We start from the raw sequence: 17,303 nt of genomic DNA, 5'->3' as shown, positions 1-17,303 counted from the left end.
TGTAGGTGCTGCCTGTCTTGCTGAGTTCCTCCAGCATTTTGTGTGTGTTGCTTTGGATTTTCAGCATCTGCAGATTTTTCTTGTGTTTCCCGTTTTCATGTTTTTTCCTCCTTCTTCTAGTACTTCATTCACCTCTTATTTACATTTCCTTCACATCTTTATTTTTCACTTATCCTTGTCATCCTCTTTCAATAGTCCTGTTCTTTTTTCCTTCAATTTCTAAGTTATTACTAATGTTTCCCATGTCTAAAGAACTCATTGACCTGAAACCTTAACTGTTTTTGTTTCTCTGCAAAAACACTGCGTGATCTGTTCAGAACATAACACATTTATTTTCACCTCAGCATTTGCAGTAATTTGTTCTTAAATTTGGCTTTTGTTCATCATTTATTAACAAAGTAACAAATAAGTAAATGCATTCATGCCAGATCTATTTTACAGGACATGCAATGTTCAATTTCCTAATCTATTTCCATTAGGAACAGTTGTAAATGTATCTTAAAATCAGTAAACCTCTTCAAACAAACAAACATTTCACAGCAAAGAACATCATTCAAATAAGAGGACAAAGATGGTTAACCGAGGGGAACTATTTATCTTGGTTCATACACTCTCCAACCACGGCCTCAAATAATGCTCAATTTGTTGGTATTCCTGTAAATTCATGCAATAAAGTACTGTACCCTTGTTGCATTCTGTGAATTACATTTGACAAATTATAATTCTGGAATATTAACTAGACTCTTACAATGGATGTGAAATTCCAACCCTGAAAAAACCCATGATATGATTTAGCAAAGTCAATACAGATATCCTAGTTCAATTATATTTGGCTTTTGTGAAAACATACCCAGATTATAGCGTACAATTTAGGCCTCCCTTCCCAAAGATGGCTAAACAGTGGATTCTGGTTAATTGGTCCATGAGTTGATCTGGGCAGCCACTTGTTTGGGACAACTCTTAAAGAGCAGTAACTAATTGAGAAAATAGCTGGGATTTCATTCATTTACTTGGGACAATATGCCCATTACATGGGACAGGAGACTGTTGCTGAATGGTTTCTAAGTAGTGCCAGTCATGTGTATTTGTGCGGCTGTTAGACACCACGCCGTGCTTAGAATGAACAGTTTTTTAGTATCAGTTGCCTGTTGCTTGTTATCAATTTGGGTTAATGGATGCCAATTCAAAATTATTTTTGATAATTTTGTTCTAAATTTTGACTTTTGGACTTTTGTCATGATGCCACAAAAAGATTCGAAACTAGCTGAAAAAAAAATCACCTAACTGAATTATAGTACTGGCAGAGTTCTAATTTGTTCTGTATTTCATTTGAATTCACAATTTCTACCCAGTTGAAATATAGTTTGTCTTTTTTTTTTAAAATACCCTTAACTTCCATGAAACTTCAGTTGATTGGGGCAGGCATTTAATTGGGCCAAAATGTACTGGTCCCAATGTGTCACAATTAACTAGAATCCACTTTACTTGACTTGTATCACTTGTATTCACTGGACGACTTTCTGGAAAGGCAGGTTTGTCATACATAGTATGTCAATATTGGATGATTTCTCCCCATCCATCTTCATTTGCTATTGTGGAGATGGTGAAGCAGGGATTGAGGAGTACAAAGAAAGATTTTCTACTTCTCAGATACTGCTTGATTAGCTGAGCTTCACTGTAGCTGTAGTTTTTATTAACAAATCAATACATTTGGATTGCTTTTTTAAAAAAAAGACGTGACTAATAAAGATGAACAATATTGCATCACTTATTGGAACATAGTATTTAAATTTTGTTTTTATGAAACTGCAAAATAGCACTCAGCATTTCCTTTGCATAAAATAACTAACGTTGAGATACATGTACAGTATGATTAATTACCATATTGTTTGGGGTATGATTCTTCACTTATCCATTTAATTTAGACCAATGCCTGAAACATAAGATAGTCTTTCTTTATTTGTACATTCTACCTGTTGTGGAAAGGTACCCTGACTAATTTATTTTTAAGCACGCCCTTGGCAACATGATGACTAGTTGGCTCACTGTACACCAGGGAGCTTTCCTGTTTACAACAGTCTCTTTATTTATCCATTTATCACGCCCTTCCGGCCCAATCAGCCACACCACAGAGCAGCTCACTTACTTAATACTGGTCTAATCGTAGGACCCTCAAGAGGACCACAAACTTGTCAATGGGTTTGAAGGCTTGCATGCCTCAATGACCCAGAGACCTATGTTGGCTGGAGTCAGGGCTCTATATGTTAGACAGGTCAAAGGGTAGAGGACAGATCAACCTCTTCACCGGGTTTGGGGGCTCAGCTCAGGGCTAACAGACCTGACTGGTAAAACAAAATTGCTCTGGAAGCAGCAATGCAGAATCCTTCTCCATCGGAGTGCGATGGTGTTGCTGAGTCTCCACCCAGGACTTGGATGACTGACAGTAGTGAGAACCAAGAGGAAGCTACTGACATGATGAAGGAAGCCCTGAACGCCATTAGAGATGGAGGACCTTCATTGCTGGCCTAAATGCCAGTGGTGTAACAGGAACAGGACACTTTACAATGACCAATTAGCCTACTAACTGGTAAGTCGTGGGACTGTGGGAGGAAACCAGAGCACCCAGAGGAAACCTACACGGTTCATGGGGAGAATGTACAAACTCCTTACAGTTGGCATAGGAATTGAACTCTGAACTTTGACACCCCGAGCTGTAATAGTGTTGTGCTAACCGCTACGGTGCCTGTTTATCACTGGGGACACCTTTACACTTTCTTTTGTATTTTAGTTACCATTTATACTACTACTTTATCAGTCAGCCATCAACTTGAGGAGATCATTTCAGAATAAAATAAGCTAATTCAGCTAGATACAAAATATTAGTTGATGATAACAACAGTACATTGATAGTATATTAACATATTAAATGAAAAGTCAGTACATTTGGGGTTCCCAACCTTTTTTATGCCATGGACCCCAGGCTGGGAACCACTGCATTAGAGCCAATTATCTCCTTCACACCATCAGCATGATGAAAAGATACAAAGGCAAAAAAAGATTGTCTATTTGATCAGTGTAAGCTTCCAAGAGGGAGACAATAGCGATAGATCCCACAATCCAGGTGTAGCTGCCGTTTAGGCTCACTGTTTTATCAAAGATCAGAATCAAAGCAACAGCAATGATCTGGGCAAAGATAGAGGTTGTTGTCCCTTCAAAGGTTTTCTTGGTTCCAGGCCACTTAACCTCCCCCATTGTGCTTCCAAAAACAGAGGCCATGGCATCACCAATTCCTACAGCCAGGACTCCAGCATATGGAGCCAAGGCAACCTCCCCCGGAAATGAACCTTTGGAGACAAACACTCCAGGGAACAACCATACTGGCAGGGTCAGTCCTAACAGCAAGTAAATGTGTGTTAAAATCAAGGGGCCACTATCACGTTCATCAAGAAACAGGGCTAGCATTGATTTCAATGTCATTCCAAATGGTTTAATCCTAAAATGTCTTACATATTCCAGCACCACAAATGCAGCAAAACAAAACACACCAGCAACGTAGAGCAACTGACGATCGTAGATGAGCCCTGGGATGTAGGTAGCCACTATAATGACGTGAAAGCTTTTCCTTACAACAGTGGAAGCTTTGTAATTTTTAGATGTAATTGATTGCTTACGGTTCTGGTGAAAGACAATGGCTGTGGCAAGAAGTGCCAGCGTGAACCAATAGCTGAGAAGATAGACCCTTCCTCTTGTGTTGGTGAGGAACTTGAGAAGCCAGCTGAAAAGATCGCTTCTGGTCAGTCGGTAGAACCACGGTACTATGATTCCCAAGCCAAAAATAACTGCCATTACGTGGAAGATGAGCGAGGAAACCCACGTCTCTGAGTCCATGAAACAGTACAAAATAGCAAAGATCAGCCCAAGAAGAGCTGTTCCAACCACAGCCACCAACAGGAATGAAGCAAGAGGATCACATCTGCTATCCCCAAAAGTCAAAGAACGCTTGATGAGTTGGTTTGTCACTATGCTTAACCCTGATAAGAACACCAGCACTTCTCCTGGGGTGAAACTTCTGGGCATAATATAAAGGACAATGAGGGAAAGGTAAACAAATATCAATAACACCTCCAGGATTTCAATGACTTCGGAAACAGAGAGGGCGTGCTTAAAGGTGTACGTTATGGCACTGGCAGAGAAACCGTACACAATGCAGGTATTAGTTGGAATTGGTTTTGTGAGGCCTAAAGCCAGTACTGAGACAAACAGAGCAATGGCCATTCCGGCAGCTGAACACACAATGCAAAAACGCTCAAAGTGCACATTCCCAATCATTTCCCACCTCTCCTTTAGGACAATTCCTAAAAGAGGCAAAACCACACTGGCTGGCAGGAGCCCACTGCTAAAAACTGGTCTGTATTGAAAAACTGCATTGCCAGATTTCAGCAACCGGTCCCATTTGTGCTGGACATAATAAGCCTGAACAGCCAAAGCAAGTGTACACCAGGAAAACTTGTTCCAGACTACAGCATGGACGGATAGTACAATCACGAAAACAATGAACGACTCCACGAAGACAGGATTCTTCAACATTGCTGCAGATTTCTCTTCTGACACAAGGTACCAAAAAGGGTTTTAATTACTTGGAATCCACAAGCCTTTGATATTCCGTTCCATTTGATTATTCTGTTAAATCTCTTTTCACTCTGATCATATTTTCTTCCACATTTTGCAAGAAGATTGATCTAACCCAATCCCAGACCTGGAACAGAGATTATAATGCAGATCACATTAGTTAGATTGCAAGACGATATGTCAAAGGATCTTAATAACAGCATCATTAATCCAGTTTCAATATTAACAAATAGTTCGAGGCTGCTATTTATCTTCAACAGCTTATTTCATTCTGAGATTGCTGACACTAAACAGTGCTGTTGTTACTGCAATACTTAGCAATTTCTGACTCGTGTGTCCTTAATGACAAGAATTAATTACAAATACTGTGCAGTTTTCAAATAATGAAGCACTTTGTGTTCTTTCTGGATTATGCTATGAAGGAAATTACTTAACAGCAGAATGAATAGAAAAATTTGCCAGAGCAGTAAAATCCATAGAGCTTCATTAAGAGATCTTAATGTTTATCTAGAACTTGGTACTAGTTTTCCAATACTCCACAACTTATATGAACGTGGAGTAGAAACAAAGTAGAGAATGAAATGAAATATAGTTAGGATATGTCATTTGATTTCAAATCACAGAAAGGAATGTCATTTAATATCCAGTTAACTGGTAACACATTTAATTCAGACACTCTGATCCAAAGTTATGTTCATTTCTGTACAAATGATATTACTAATAGTTACAAATGATAATACTGTTCAAGTAAGGGAGTAGAAATAACCCAGGAAACTATAGACCAGTGAGTCTGACTTCAGTGGTGGGCAAGTTGTTGAATATCCTGAGAGGCAGGATTTATGAGCATCTGGAGAGACATATTCTGATTAGGGATAGCCAGCATGGCTTTGTCAAGGGCAGGTCGTGCCTTACAAGCCTGATTGAATTCTTTGAGGATGTAATAAAACACATTGATAATGCTAGAGCAGTGGATGTAATGTATATGGATTTCAGTAAGGCATTTGATAAGGTTCCCCACAAAGGGCTCCTTCATGGATGAACTACAACAATTGTTCATCCCAGTTTGGCAGAAGAATAAATCAAGGAAGGTAGTGCACCCGTGGCTGACAAGGGAAATTAGGGATAGTATCAATTCTAAAGAAGAAGCATACAAATTAGCCAGAAAAAGTGGCTCACCTGAGGACTGGGAGAAATTCAGAGTCCAGCAGAGGAGGACAAAGGGCTTAATTAGGAAGGAGAAAAAGATTATGAGAGAAAACTGGCAGGGAACATAAAAACTGACTGTAAAAGCTTTTATAGATATGTGAAAAGAAAAAGATTGGTTAAGACAAATGTAGGTCCCCTACAGACAGAAACAGGTGAATTGATTATGGGGAGCAAGGACATGGCAGACCAATTGAATAACTACTTCGGTTCTGTCTTCACTAAGGAGGACATAAGTAATCTTCCGGAAATAGTAGGGGACAGAGGGTCCAGTGAGATGGAGGAACTGAGGGAAATACATGTTAGTAGGGAAGTGGTGTTAGGTAAACTGAAGGGATTAAAGGCAGATAAATCCCCAGGGCCAGATGGTCTGCGTCCCAGAGTGCTTAAGGAAGTAGCCCAAGAAATAGTGGATGCATTAGTGATAATTTTTCAAAACTCTTTAGATTCTGGACTAGTTCCTGAGGATTGGAGGGTGGCTAATGTAACCCCACTTTTTAAAAAAGGAGAGAGAGAGAAACCGGGGAATTATAGCCCAGTTAGCCTGACATTGGTGGAAAATGCCAGAGTCAGTTATCAAAGATGTGATAACAGCACATTTGGAAAATGGTGAAATCATTGGACAAAGTCAGCATGGATTTGTGAAAGGAAAATCGTGTCTGACGAATCTCATCGAATTTTTTGAGGATGTAACTAGTAGAATGGATAGGGGAGAACCAGTGGATGTGGTATATTTGGATTTTCAAAAGGCTTTTGACAAGGTCCCACACAGGAGATTAGTGTGCAAACTTAAAGCACACGGTATTGGGGGTATGGTATTGATGTGGATAGAGAATTGGTTGGCAGACAGGAAGCAAAGAGTGGGAATAAACGGGACCTTTTCAGAATGGCAGGCAGTGACTAGTGGGGTACCGCAAGGCTCAGTGCTGGGACCCCAGTTGTTTACAATATATATTAATGACTTAGATGAGGGAATTAAATGCAGCATCTCCAAGTTTGCGGATGACACGAAGCTGGGCGGCAGTGTTAGCTGTGAGGAGGATGCTAAGAGGGTGCAGGGTGACTTGGATAGGTTAGGTGAGTGGGCAAATTCATGGCAGATGCAATTTAATGTGGATAAATGTGAGGTTATCCACTTTGGTGGCAAAAACAGGAAAACAGATTATTATCTGAATGGTGGCCGATTAGGAAAAGGGGAGGTGCAACCAGACCTGGGTGTCATTATACACCAGTCATTGAAAGTGGGCATGCAGGTACAGCAGGCGGTGAGAAGGCAAATGGTATGCTGGTGTTCATAGCAAGAGGATTTGAGTACAGGAGCAGGGAGGTACTACTGCAGTTGTACAAGGCCTTGGTGAGACCACACCTGGGGTATCGTGTGCAGTTTTGGTCCCCTAATCTGAGGAAAGACATTCTTGCCATAGAGGGAGTACAAAGAAGGTTCACCAGATTGATTCCTGGGATGGCAGGACTTTCATATGATGAAAGGCTGCATCGACTAGACTTATACTCATTGGAATTTAGAAGATTGAGGGGGGATCTTATTGAAACATATAAAATCCTAAAGGGATTGGACAGGCTAGATGCAGGAAGATTGTTCCCGATGTTGGGGAAGTCCAGAACGAGGGGTCACAGTTTGAGGTTAAAGGGGAAGCCTTTTAGGACCGAGATTAGGAAAAACTTCTTCACACAGAGAGTGGTGAATCTGTGGACTCCTCTGCCACAGGAAACAGTTGAGGCCAGTTCATTGGCTATATTTAAGAGGGAATTAGATATGGCCCTTGTGGCTAAAGGGATCAGGGGGTATGGGGGGGGGGAAGGCTGGTACAGAGTTCTGAGTTGGATGATCAGCCATGATCATACTGAATGGCAGTGCAGGCTCGAAGGGCTGAATGGCCTGCTCCTGCACCTGTTTTCTATGTTTCAGAAAGTAAGGAGGCATGGGATCCAAGACCGTGCTTTGTGTATCAAGAATTAGCTTGCCCACAGAAGGCAAAGGGTGGTTGTAGATGGTTCGTATTCTACATGAAGGTCAGTGACCAGTGGTGTTCTGCAGGGATCTGTTCTGGGAACCCTCCTCTTTGTGATTTTTATAAATGACCTGAATGAAGAAGTAGAAAGATGTGTTAGTAAAGTTTCCTAATGCTGCAAAAGTTGGGGGTGTTGCGGATAGTCTGGAGGATTGTCAGAGGTTACAGCAGGACATCAATAAGATGCAGAACTGGGCTGAGAAGTGGCAGATGGACTTCCACTCGATAAGTGTGAAGTGGTTCATTTTGGGAGGTCAAATTTGAAGACAGAATATAATATTAATTGTAAGACTCTTGGCAGTGTGGAGGATCAGCGAGATCCACAGGACACTCAAGCTGCTGCGCAGGTGGACAGTGTTGTTAAGAAAGTGTATGCTGTGATGATCTTTATCGACCATGGGATTGAGTTCAAGAGCTGTGAAGTAATGTTACAGCTACATAAGACCTTGGTCAGACCCCACTTGGAGTACTCTGTTCAGTTCTGGTCATCTCACTACAGGAAGGACGTGGATGCTATAGAGAGAGTGCAGAGGAGATTTACAAGGATGTTGCCTGGATTGGAGGGCATACCTTATGAGAATAGATTGCGTGAACTTGGCCTTTTCTCCTTGGAGCAATGGAGGATGAGAGGTGACCTGATAGAGATGTATAAGATGATGAGAAGCATTGATCGTGTGGATAGTCAGATGCTTTTCCCAGGGCTGGAATGGCTAACATGAGGGGGCATACTTTTAATGTGCTTAGAAATAGGTACCGAGGGGATGTCAGGGGTAAGTTTTTGACACAGGGAGTGGTGGGTGTGTGGAATGCACAGCTGTCAGCGGTGGTAGAAGCCGAAACAATAGGGTCTTTCGTAAGAGGCTCTTATATAGGTACATGGAGCTTAGAAAAATAGAGGGCTGTGCACTAGGGAAATTCTAGGCAGTTTCTAGAGTAGGTTAAATGGCTGGCACAACATTGTGGGCCAAAGGGCCTGTAATTTGCTGTAGATTTCTATGTTCTATGTTTTTAATAACTTTCTGACGATATGCAGAATGGTGTAAGTTTGCTTTTAAGAAAGGGCACAGCATTGTGGGCCGAAGGGCCTGTATTGTGCTGCAGTTTATCTATTGCATTTTAATTGGTCATTCATTGAAAATAACTTTTTAAAGTTACTTAACATAGTAACTGTCATCAACACTTCCCGCATTATCAAAATTACATTCTAAAAGAAGATTTAGATTCCATTATAAAATACAAACTGAACAGCCTGTTCTTCTTATCCATTTTAAAGACTGGGTGCCAATACAGTACGTGCTGACATTACATATGTGATCTCAGACTGTCACGCACACAATGAATGATATCACTACTGTGACGAATATGTATTTCTTGGCTTGGTTCTTAATAAAAAGGAAAAAAAATCAAGTTTTTTTCCTCAAAATGTGGAGTGTGGTTTTAAAACTATTTCATTATCCAAAAATATTGCAATTTTTGAATGAAATCCTAATCAAATGACTTTAGATACCTAAGATTTAAAAATGTTGAAAATTTCAACATGTCAATTCAAAGAGCAGGGCATCTAGCCGAGTTGCTGTCTCCCAACGCCCAACAGCCAGGTTCAAGTTCAATCATGACCTCCGGTGTTCTCTATGTGGAAGTTGAACTTTCTCCCTGTGATGGTGTGGATTTCCTGTGTGTGCTTCCTGGTTTCCTTCCACATCCCGAAGATGTGCAGCTCGGTAAGTTAACTGGCCATGTAAAACCCCCTAGCGTAGGTGTGTTGTAGAATCTGAGGAATTGACGAGAATAAAAAAAATAATACAGGTAAGTATTATTTATAGGCTAAGTAGTGGGCCTGTTTCAGTGCAGGACCGCTCCACCTTTCTAAAGACCTGTTTATTTTTAAGAGACTAGGTGACATTTAAATCAAAATTAATGAATTTCATTCCAGGTGAGCAAGATTTGTCAGACTGTTTTGCAATGAATTGGAACTGGAATGACAGCAACCCACCAGAGACACAGTAGGGGCGAACAAATTAATTATGCGAACTGAGTGGAAAATGATCAAACAAAACTGGGAAAAAGCATGACTAACATAATTATAAAAAAGCATGATGGTATAGAGTGGTTTATAAGGTTTCAGCAATATCATCACTCTCAAGACCCCTTATGTTGACACTAATTTTAATGAATAGAAATGAGAGAGGGCTGTTTGGAGTAAACTGAAAACCCAAGACTTCCACACGATATGACACTGATCGTAAGAAGGAACATTTCTATTTTAATATTCTACAAGTAGGACAAAAATAAACATAGCCTCACCCGATATAACATTTAAAATATCTCATGCCACATACCGGTCACCTTCCAGGCGGCGGCCACGGTGAAAGGATAATCACGTGACGCTGGCCTCTCGGAGTGAAGGCGGCTAGAGGTCATGTGATCCGCGACACCAGTCACGTGAGAGGGGTCTGTAATGGCGGCAGCGGCGGGACTGTGTGTGAGGTAAAAAAAGACAAAAGTTCTTTTTGAAAAAAGAAAGACCTGTTTGGGTCAAGGTCGTTTGCCTTTCCAGGATGAAACTTTATGATGGATAAATGGCGAGTTAGAGCGTAGCAGTGAGGAATTAGTGAGGGTTACAGTCGATAACTGGGAGAGCGTGCTGGACACGAGTTTACATTCAAACTAGGAGACGTGTGTCGACGGCTTATTGCGGTAGAATGGGAATTTAGTCTTATGGATAATTTTAATATATTTTCTAAAAAGGCTTCTTGGATTGTGGCTTTTACGTTTTTTATTGTAAATAAGACATAATTTACAGGAAATTCTTTGTTTCCTCCTCCTTCCTGTCACTCAAGAAGTGAAAGGATGATGGGGACCCCAGATTGTATGTGAAGCCCTCGGATCTCCCGAGGAAAGTCCCTCACTCGAATCGATACTGTATTAGATAATAGGCAGCATTTAATGTGGAAAATTTCAGTATCTAAGTTTTTTTTACAGTTCTTAGATCACACGTAGAATATTTTTTATTGCCTACGAATCAAATGCAATTTCAACATTGTCATCAGAGACTGACTGCTGGGCTCATCCTTTATAGTGGAATAAAATAAGTTTTTTTGGGGGTGGGTGAATATAGTTCCATCTTAGTGGTTGTATTCTTGATGTCAAAATTTATTTAAAAAAAAATTCTAGGGTCTGCCTATCCCCTTTGTCCAGTGAGAAATTTATTCAAACCAGCACTGTTAATGGAAACTATTATGATGTAATAACTAGTCATATCTGCCATGTGAAAGCTATTTATTACATTTTACTTTTCTTTGATTTTGAATTCAAAATTTCAAATACCTTATGATTAATCTATAGATATTTTAGTCTTTGGATATACAGCTGATTTGAAATAATTTTCCTTAATCAACATACTTATTTCCCAAACCTCAGTCTTTAAGGGGCTTGTGTTTACTTGCATATCTGTTAACAGATCTTACTCTTGTATGCCAGTTTACCCTCTTTAGTGTATGTTCTTTCTGTATTATCTTTCCCTTTAAGTTTAATGGGCCTTAGCACTCAGATCTGCAGCTGGATCTTCAACTTCCTCACAGACAGGACCCAGGCTGTAAAAATAGGGGACAAGCTCTCCTCTACAATCACTCTGAGCACCGGTGCCCCACAAGGCTGTGTACTCAGCCCCCTGCTGTACTCACTATACACCCATGATTGTGTAGCCAAGTTTCCATCAAACTCAATATATAAGTTTGCTGATGACACAACAACTGTAGGCTGTATCTCGGATAATGATGAGTTTGAGTACAGAGAGGAAATTAAGAACCTGGTGGCATGGTGCGAAGACAATAACTTATCCCTCAACTTCAGCAAGACGAAAAAATTGGTTGTTGACTTCAGAAGGCGTAGCGGACCGCACAACCCAATTTACATCGGTGGTGCGCAAGTGGAACAGGTCAAAAGCTTTACTTTCCTCGGGGTCAATATCATAAGTGACCTGACTTAGTCCAGCTAAGCAGAATCCACTGCCAAGAAGGCCCACCAGCGCCTTCTGAGGAAACTGAAGAAATTTGGCCTGTCCCCTGAAACCCTCACTAACTTTTATAGATGCACTGTAGAAAGCATTCTTCTAGGGTGCATCACAACTTGGTATGGAAGTTGTCCTGTCCAAGACCGGAAGAAGCTGCAGAAGATCGTGAACACGGTGCAGCACATCACACAAACCAATCGTCTGTCCTTGGACTCACTTTACACCGCACGCTGTCGGAGCAGTGCTGCCAGGATAATCAAGGACACGACCCACCCAGCCAACACCTTTTCGTCCCTCTTCCCTCGGGAGAAGGCTCAGGAACTTGAAGACTCGTATGGCCAGATTTGGGAACAGCTTCTTTCCAACTGTGATAAGACTGTTGAACAGATCCTGACCCGGATCTGGACCGTACCCTCCAAATATCCGGACCTGCCTCTTGGTTTTTTAGCACGACCTTACTTTCCATTTTTCTACTTTTTATTTATGATTTACAATTTAAATTTTTAATATTTACTATCGATTTGCAATCCAGGGAGCGGGAAGTGCAGAATCAAATATCACTGTGATGATTGTACGTTCTAGTATCAATTATTTGGCGACAATAAAGTATAATACCAGCATATCTTCTTTGGTTAAGTGTGGTTGACTCTATTCTTCTTGATGGGATATAATTTGTTTGAGAGTCATGAGTGATCTCACTGAATGCCTATTATCTATCTGGCTAATCTATGTTCCCAGTTCACTTTAACTGACTCTTATCTTATTCATTTGTAATTCCCATTTAAGTTGAACATATATTTCTGATCCAAGTTTTTTTCTTTTAAACTGAATTTAAAATTCTGTCAGGCTATGATTTTTAAGCCACAGAGCCACATAGCACAGAAATGGGCTCGTGGACCTGCCTTTTTATCATTTGCAAATTTGGCCACAAAGCCATCAATTCCATCACCCAGATGATTAACATGTATCATGAAAAGTAGCAAACCTGACACCGACCCTTGTGGAATGCCACTAGTCGCCGGCAGCCAGTCATAAAAGGTCCACTTAACTCCCACTGTTTGCCTTCTGCCAGTCATCCAATCTTCTGTCCATGCTAATATCTTTCTTTTAATACCATGGGGTCTTATCTTGTCTAGCAGTACCTTGTCAAAGGCCTTCTGAAAATCCAAGTAAGCAACATCTACCAACTTATTTTACCTACCCAGCCTCTTTATTTCCTCAGGTAAGATTTGTCAGCAAGATTTCCTCTTAAGGCGAGGGTTCCCAACATGGATACCTTGCTTAATAGTATTGGTCTATGGCATTAAAAAAAGGTTGGGAGCCCCTGTCTTAAGGAAACTGTGCTGACTTTGGCCTACTTTATCATGCGTCTCAATGTACCCCTGAAACCTCATTCTTAATAATGGACTCCAGCATCTTCCCAACCACTGAAGTCAGGCTAACTGGCCTATAGTTTCCTTTTGTCTCCCTCCCTTCTTCAAGAGTGAAGTGACATTTGAAACCTTCTAGTCCTCCAGATCTATTCCAGAATCTAGTAATTCTTGAAAGTAGAGGTGGAAAATGTTCAAAAAGTGAATTGCAAAATTGGAGTTGCTTATTATCTGAAAAATGTTGCTATTGCTTTTGAGTTTTGAATTTGGAGAAATGAATTGGAAGGCTGGAACTGATTACAGGTGACCTCGACTTTATGGAGGGTCCAAATTCTTGGAAAAGTTTATATTGTGATTTATCCTTGATGCAAAACCATATTTTCCTTTGAATTGCATGTTGTTGGTGGAGGTGTATTCCTGTGGGGTATTTTTTCTTTTGACAGTGAGTACTACAGCTGCTAATTCATGGTGGGAGAAAATGCTCCTTAAGAGATTACTCTGTCAGTTTTCAAAGCAAATCTTTGAAGTGGCCAGCAGCAGCATTTATAGACGCAAGCAACTACAGATACTTAACACCTTTCCAGCCTTAATTTTGAATAGATCCATATGCTTTTAAATATATATCTAATATAACTAAAATGATAAAACTCACAACAAATAGGTTTGCAACTTGCACTTAAGCCTGATGGCCCTGTTTCTTACATCTTGAGAGTAAATAATATAGAAAACTCTTTGGTCAGATGGCGGGAGGGAGAGGAGCGGGGAAACTGTTGGACAACAAAATGAACATCCTGTGCTAAAAAGATCCTTAACATTTTCTGTGTATGAGTCAAGAAATGCAAGTTGAACAAAAAATAAAAATAGGCACGTTTATTGCTTTCATATTTTCTGCTTATACCCACCACCTGAGGGCATGAATATTGATTGCTCTTTCTGGTGAACAAATTCCCCCTACCCCTCCTCCCTTCTTCTATTCCCCACTCTGACCTTTCACTTAATCTCACCTGCCTGTTACTTTCTCCTGTGTCTTCTCCCTCCTTTCTATTTCTCCTATGGTCCACTTCTACCAGGTTCTTTCTTCTCCAGCCTTTGCGCTTTCCCACTCAATTGGCTTCACCTATCATCTTCCTCTCTCTCCACCTTTTCAGTCTGGCATCTCCCCACTTCTTTCTCACCTTTGAAGAGGGGTCTCAGCCTGAAACATCGACTGTTCACTCTTTTCCATAGATGCTGCCTGATGTGCTAAGTTCCTCCATTGTTCTGTGTGTGTTGCTTTGGATTTCCAGCATCTGCAGACTATCTTGTGTTTCTGCTGAGACCATAAGATATAGGAGCAGAAGTAGGTCATTTGACCCATTGAATCTGCTCCGCCATTCAGTCATGGCTGATCCGATTCTTCCAATCATCCCAACTCCCCTGCCTTCTCCCTATACACTTTGATACCCTGGCTAATCAAGAACCTATCTATCTCTGCCTTAAATGCACCCAATGACTTGGCCTCCATATCCGCTTGTGACAACAAATTCTACAGATTTACCACCCCCTGACTAAAGTAATTTCTCCGCATCTCTGTTCAAATGGACGTCCTTCAATCCTGAAGTCGTGCCTTCTTGTCCTTGTTACATACCCCGTAACTGGGTTGCCAAACCAGCAGAAATGGACCACTCAGTTGGAGTCTGGATTACTGGAACTAAGAAAGTTTTATTAAAGAAATAAGCAACACAGTACTCTAATAGTAAGGATGTAAATGCAACAGGTTAGCAATGAATAAACACACATGTACACAGAACTAGGATAATAGGGTCAATCAAGCTCTATCGCAGTCTAGGGGTAAGATGATCAATCACAAGTGACAGTTCAGTTTAGTTCAGTTCACAGTAATCGCTGTCGTGCCGTTGGAGAGAGAGAACAAATGAATATGCAAATCGGATTCCAAATAGACCTTCGATATTCCTCGGAGTTAGCTTTCGGGCGAGCCCTTTGTAATGTCTTCTGAGGTCACCGACTGTGACCCCTCTGTTCCAGACACGATCGTTCTTCAGCAGTGAACCCGGCACCCAGGCAAGGGCGGACACACACCAGGTTCCCGCCGACCGTATCTTTCCACCCTGTGCGTCTATGGCTGGTCCCGCGACCAGACCTCCAAAACTCTCACCGACTTGTGGGGGCGCACTGCTTCCAGGGTCTCGTTACCTCGTGGTGTCGTGTGTGTTGTCTTAGCGAACCTGCCCCTTTTTATCCCCCTGCTGGGGTATCGCCTGTCCATCACACTTCAAACAGTTCAGGGTTCAAAAGGAGCCGGTCTTGACAATACTTAGACTGGTGTCTCCTTCCGTTAAACTCTCTCTCGTCTCCTCATTAACATTTCCAAATGCTGCTCCATTGTCTTACTTATCTCTCTCTCCTGAAGACAGGTGGCAGATCAACTGTTGATCCCACTGGTGCTAGCACAGGACAGTTAACATCTTAGTCTATGTGTACTTTTGTAACCCTCTTTTGTCACACCTGGACTCCCCAGCGGTGGGAAATAACTTTGCCATATCTAATCTGTTCAGGCCTTTTAGCATTCAGAATGCTTATTCTTATTTTTTTCCCACATAAATTCTGTAAGGGTGAATTTTATTCCATGTCTTGGAATTCTGGGTAGTGATTTGTCAATTACACATGGGTAGACTTATGTAACCCAACAGCTATAAATGTGGTTGTCGCCTGTCTAAAATTTTTGCACTTGGTTTTGAATTCTGAAGTTCCAATGTGCCAAGCTAGAAGTAAATTCATTCAACTTGTGTTGTTCCCACTATGTTCAATGTAGAACAAAAACAGATCAGTTTGGCTTGTTGAATTCTGACTTCTGAGAGCTGGTGGTGACCTTTCTAGGCTGAATGGAAGTGTTCTGCAGCATGCTAACCCACTCTGCAGCTGGGTACCTGAATGTGGAGTAGTTCACAATGTGACTATTGGGTAAAGTACATTAGGTCATCGCCTTTACTGCAGTTTAGCTCCTTTAATGCCAGGAATGAATGAGATGAAAGGGCAAGTGTTGCATTTCCTGTGATTGCATATGCAGGTTGTAGCTCAAGTGTATAGGGCAACAGTAGTAATTGAAGAGTGGATCAGATCATTAGGAAGAAATGGTTCCTTTGAAGAGGAGGGAAGAAGAGACTATTGGTGGTTTTAGATTGGAAGTGATGGATATTAGAGAGATCTATTGGATGTGAAAGCTGGTGCTGTAGGGTGGACGGTGACACATTATGAGGGTAGGTGGGGTTGAGAATGTGAGAAATGGAACACAACTGTGAGCTCTGACATATTCAGTAGATGATTGGGCTCTCAGCAGCATTTGTTCTTTCTTTTAATGTGAAACAAAAAATAAATTTCCTTTATCCATATTGTTCACCCACCAGTTTCTGATTCAAACAATTCCAATTCTTCAACATCTTTGTGATACTACCACCTTCCCCTCCCCTTGAGCATTGTGAGTGACTGTTTCTTCTGCAATGCTTTCACCCCAACTCTTCTTGGGTACCTTTCTGCAAAATTACAAAAGATGCTGTACTTGTCCTTTTGTATTTTTTTCTGGTATCCATGGACCCAGGCCCACTTCCAGGTAAAGGTATTTGTGATTAACACCCACAAAATGCTGGAGTAACTCAGCAGGCCAGGCAGCATCTGTGGAAAAGGGTACAGTTGAAGTTTTGGGCTGAGACCTTTCATTCAGACTGGAAAAAAAGATGAGGAGTCAGAGCGTCGGGGGATGGGGGGAAGGAAGAACCACATGGTGATAGGTGAAACTGGGAGGGGAGGGGTGAAGTAAAGAGCTGGGAAGTTGATAGGTGAAAGAGATACAGGGCTGGAGAAGGGAGAATCTGATAGGAGAGGACAGAAGGCCATGGAAGAAAGAAAAGGGGGAGAAGCACCAGAGGGAGGTGATAGGCAGGTAAGGAGATAAGGTGAGAGATGGGAATGGGGAATGATGAAGGGGGGGAGAAATTTCCAGAAGTTCAAGAAATTGATGTTTGATACTTTGATGTACTCCCCTGTAGATTGACATAACTGCCC

General features: G+C 41.3%; 2 protein-coding genes across 6 annotated transcripts in view; one reads left to right on the top strand and one right to left on the bottom strand.

Annotated features, from left to right (window-relative positions):
- Positions 1-316: 316 nt before the first annotated feature.
- On the bottom strand, positions 317-10,261 carry dolk (dolichol kinase). 4 transcript variants are annotated; one of them, XM_072240125.1, is made up of 3 exons: positions 10,202-10,250; positions 9,370-9,633; positions 317-4,756 (listed from the first exon to the last, which is right to left on the bottom strand). In XM_072240125.1, the coding sequence occupies exon 3, from the start codon at positions 4,585-4,587 to the stop codon at positions 3,016-3,018; it is 1,572 nt and encodes a 523-aa protein (XP_072096226.1). In that variant the 5' UTR covers positions 4,588-4,756; positions 9,370-9,633; positions 10,202-10,250; the 3' UTR covers positions 317-3,015. The 4 variants fall into 4 exon arrangements, with proteins under 4 accessions (XP_072096226.1, XP_072096225.1, XP_072096228.1 ...); XM_072240124.1 differs by having other exon boundaries at positions 10,167-10,235; XM_072240127.1 differs by lacking the exon at positions 9,370-9,633 and having other exon boundaries at positions 10,202-10,261.
- A 33-nt stretch (positions 10,262-10,294) lies between these two features.
- The window catches only part of nup188 (nucleoporin 188), a 107,355-nt gene continuing 100,346 nt past the window's right edge, over positions 10,295-17,303 (top strand). For both annotated transcript variants that reach the window (XM_072240116.1, XM_072240114.1), the window contains exon 1: positions 10,295-10,349. In XM_072240116.1, coding sequence (XP_072096217.1) covers positions 10,321-10,349 — 29 coding nt within the window. In that variant the 5' untranslated portion in view covers positions 10,295-10,320. The remainder of the gene's footprint in view (positions 10,350-17,303) is intronic.

The sequence above is a fragment of the Mobula birostris genome, chromosome 22, assembly GCF_030028105.1.
Source record: "Mobula birostris isolate sMobBir1 chromosome 22, sMobBir1.hap1, whole genome shotgun sequence".
Taxonomy (NCBI): Eukaryota; Metazoa; Chordata; class Chondrichthyes; order Myliobatiformes; family Myliobatidae; genus Mobula; species Mobula birostris.
The sequence above is the reverse complement of the archived record's forward strand: the minus strand, read 5'-3'. Positions and strand labels throughout refer to the sequence as shown.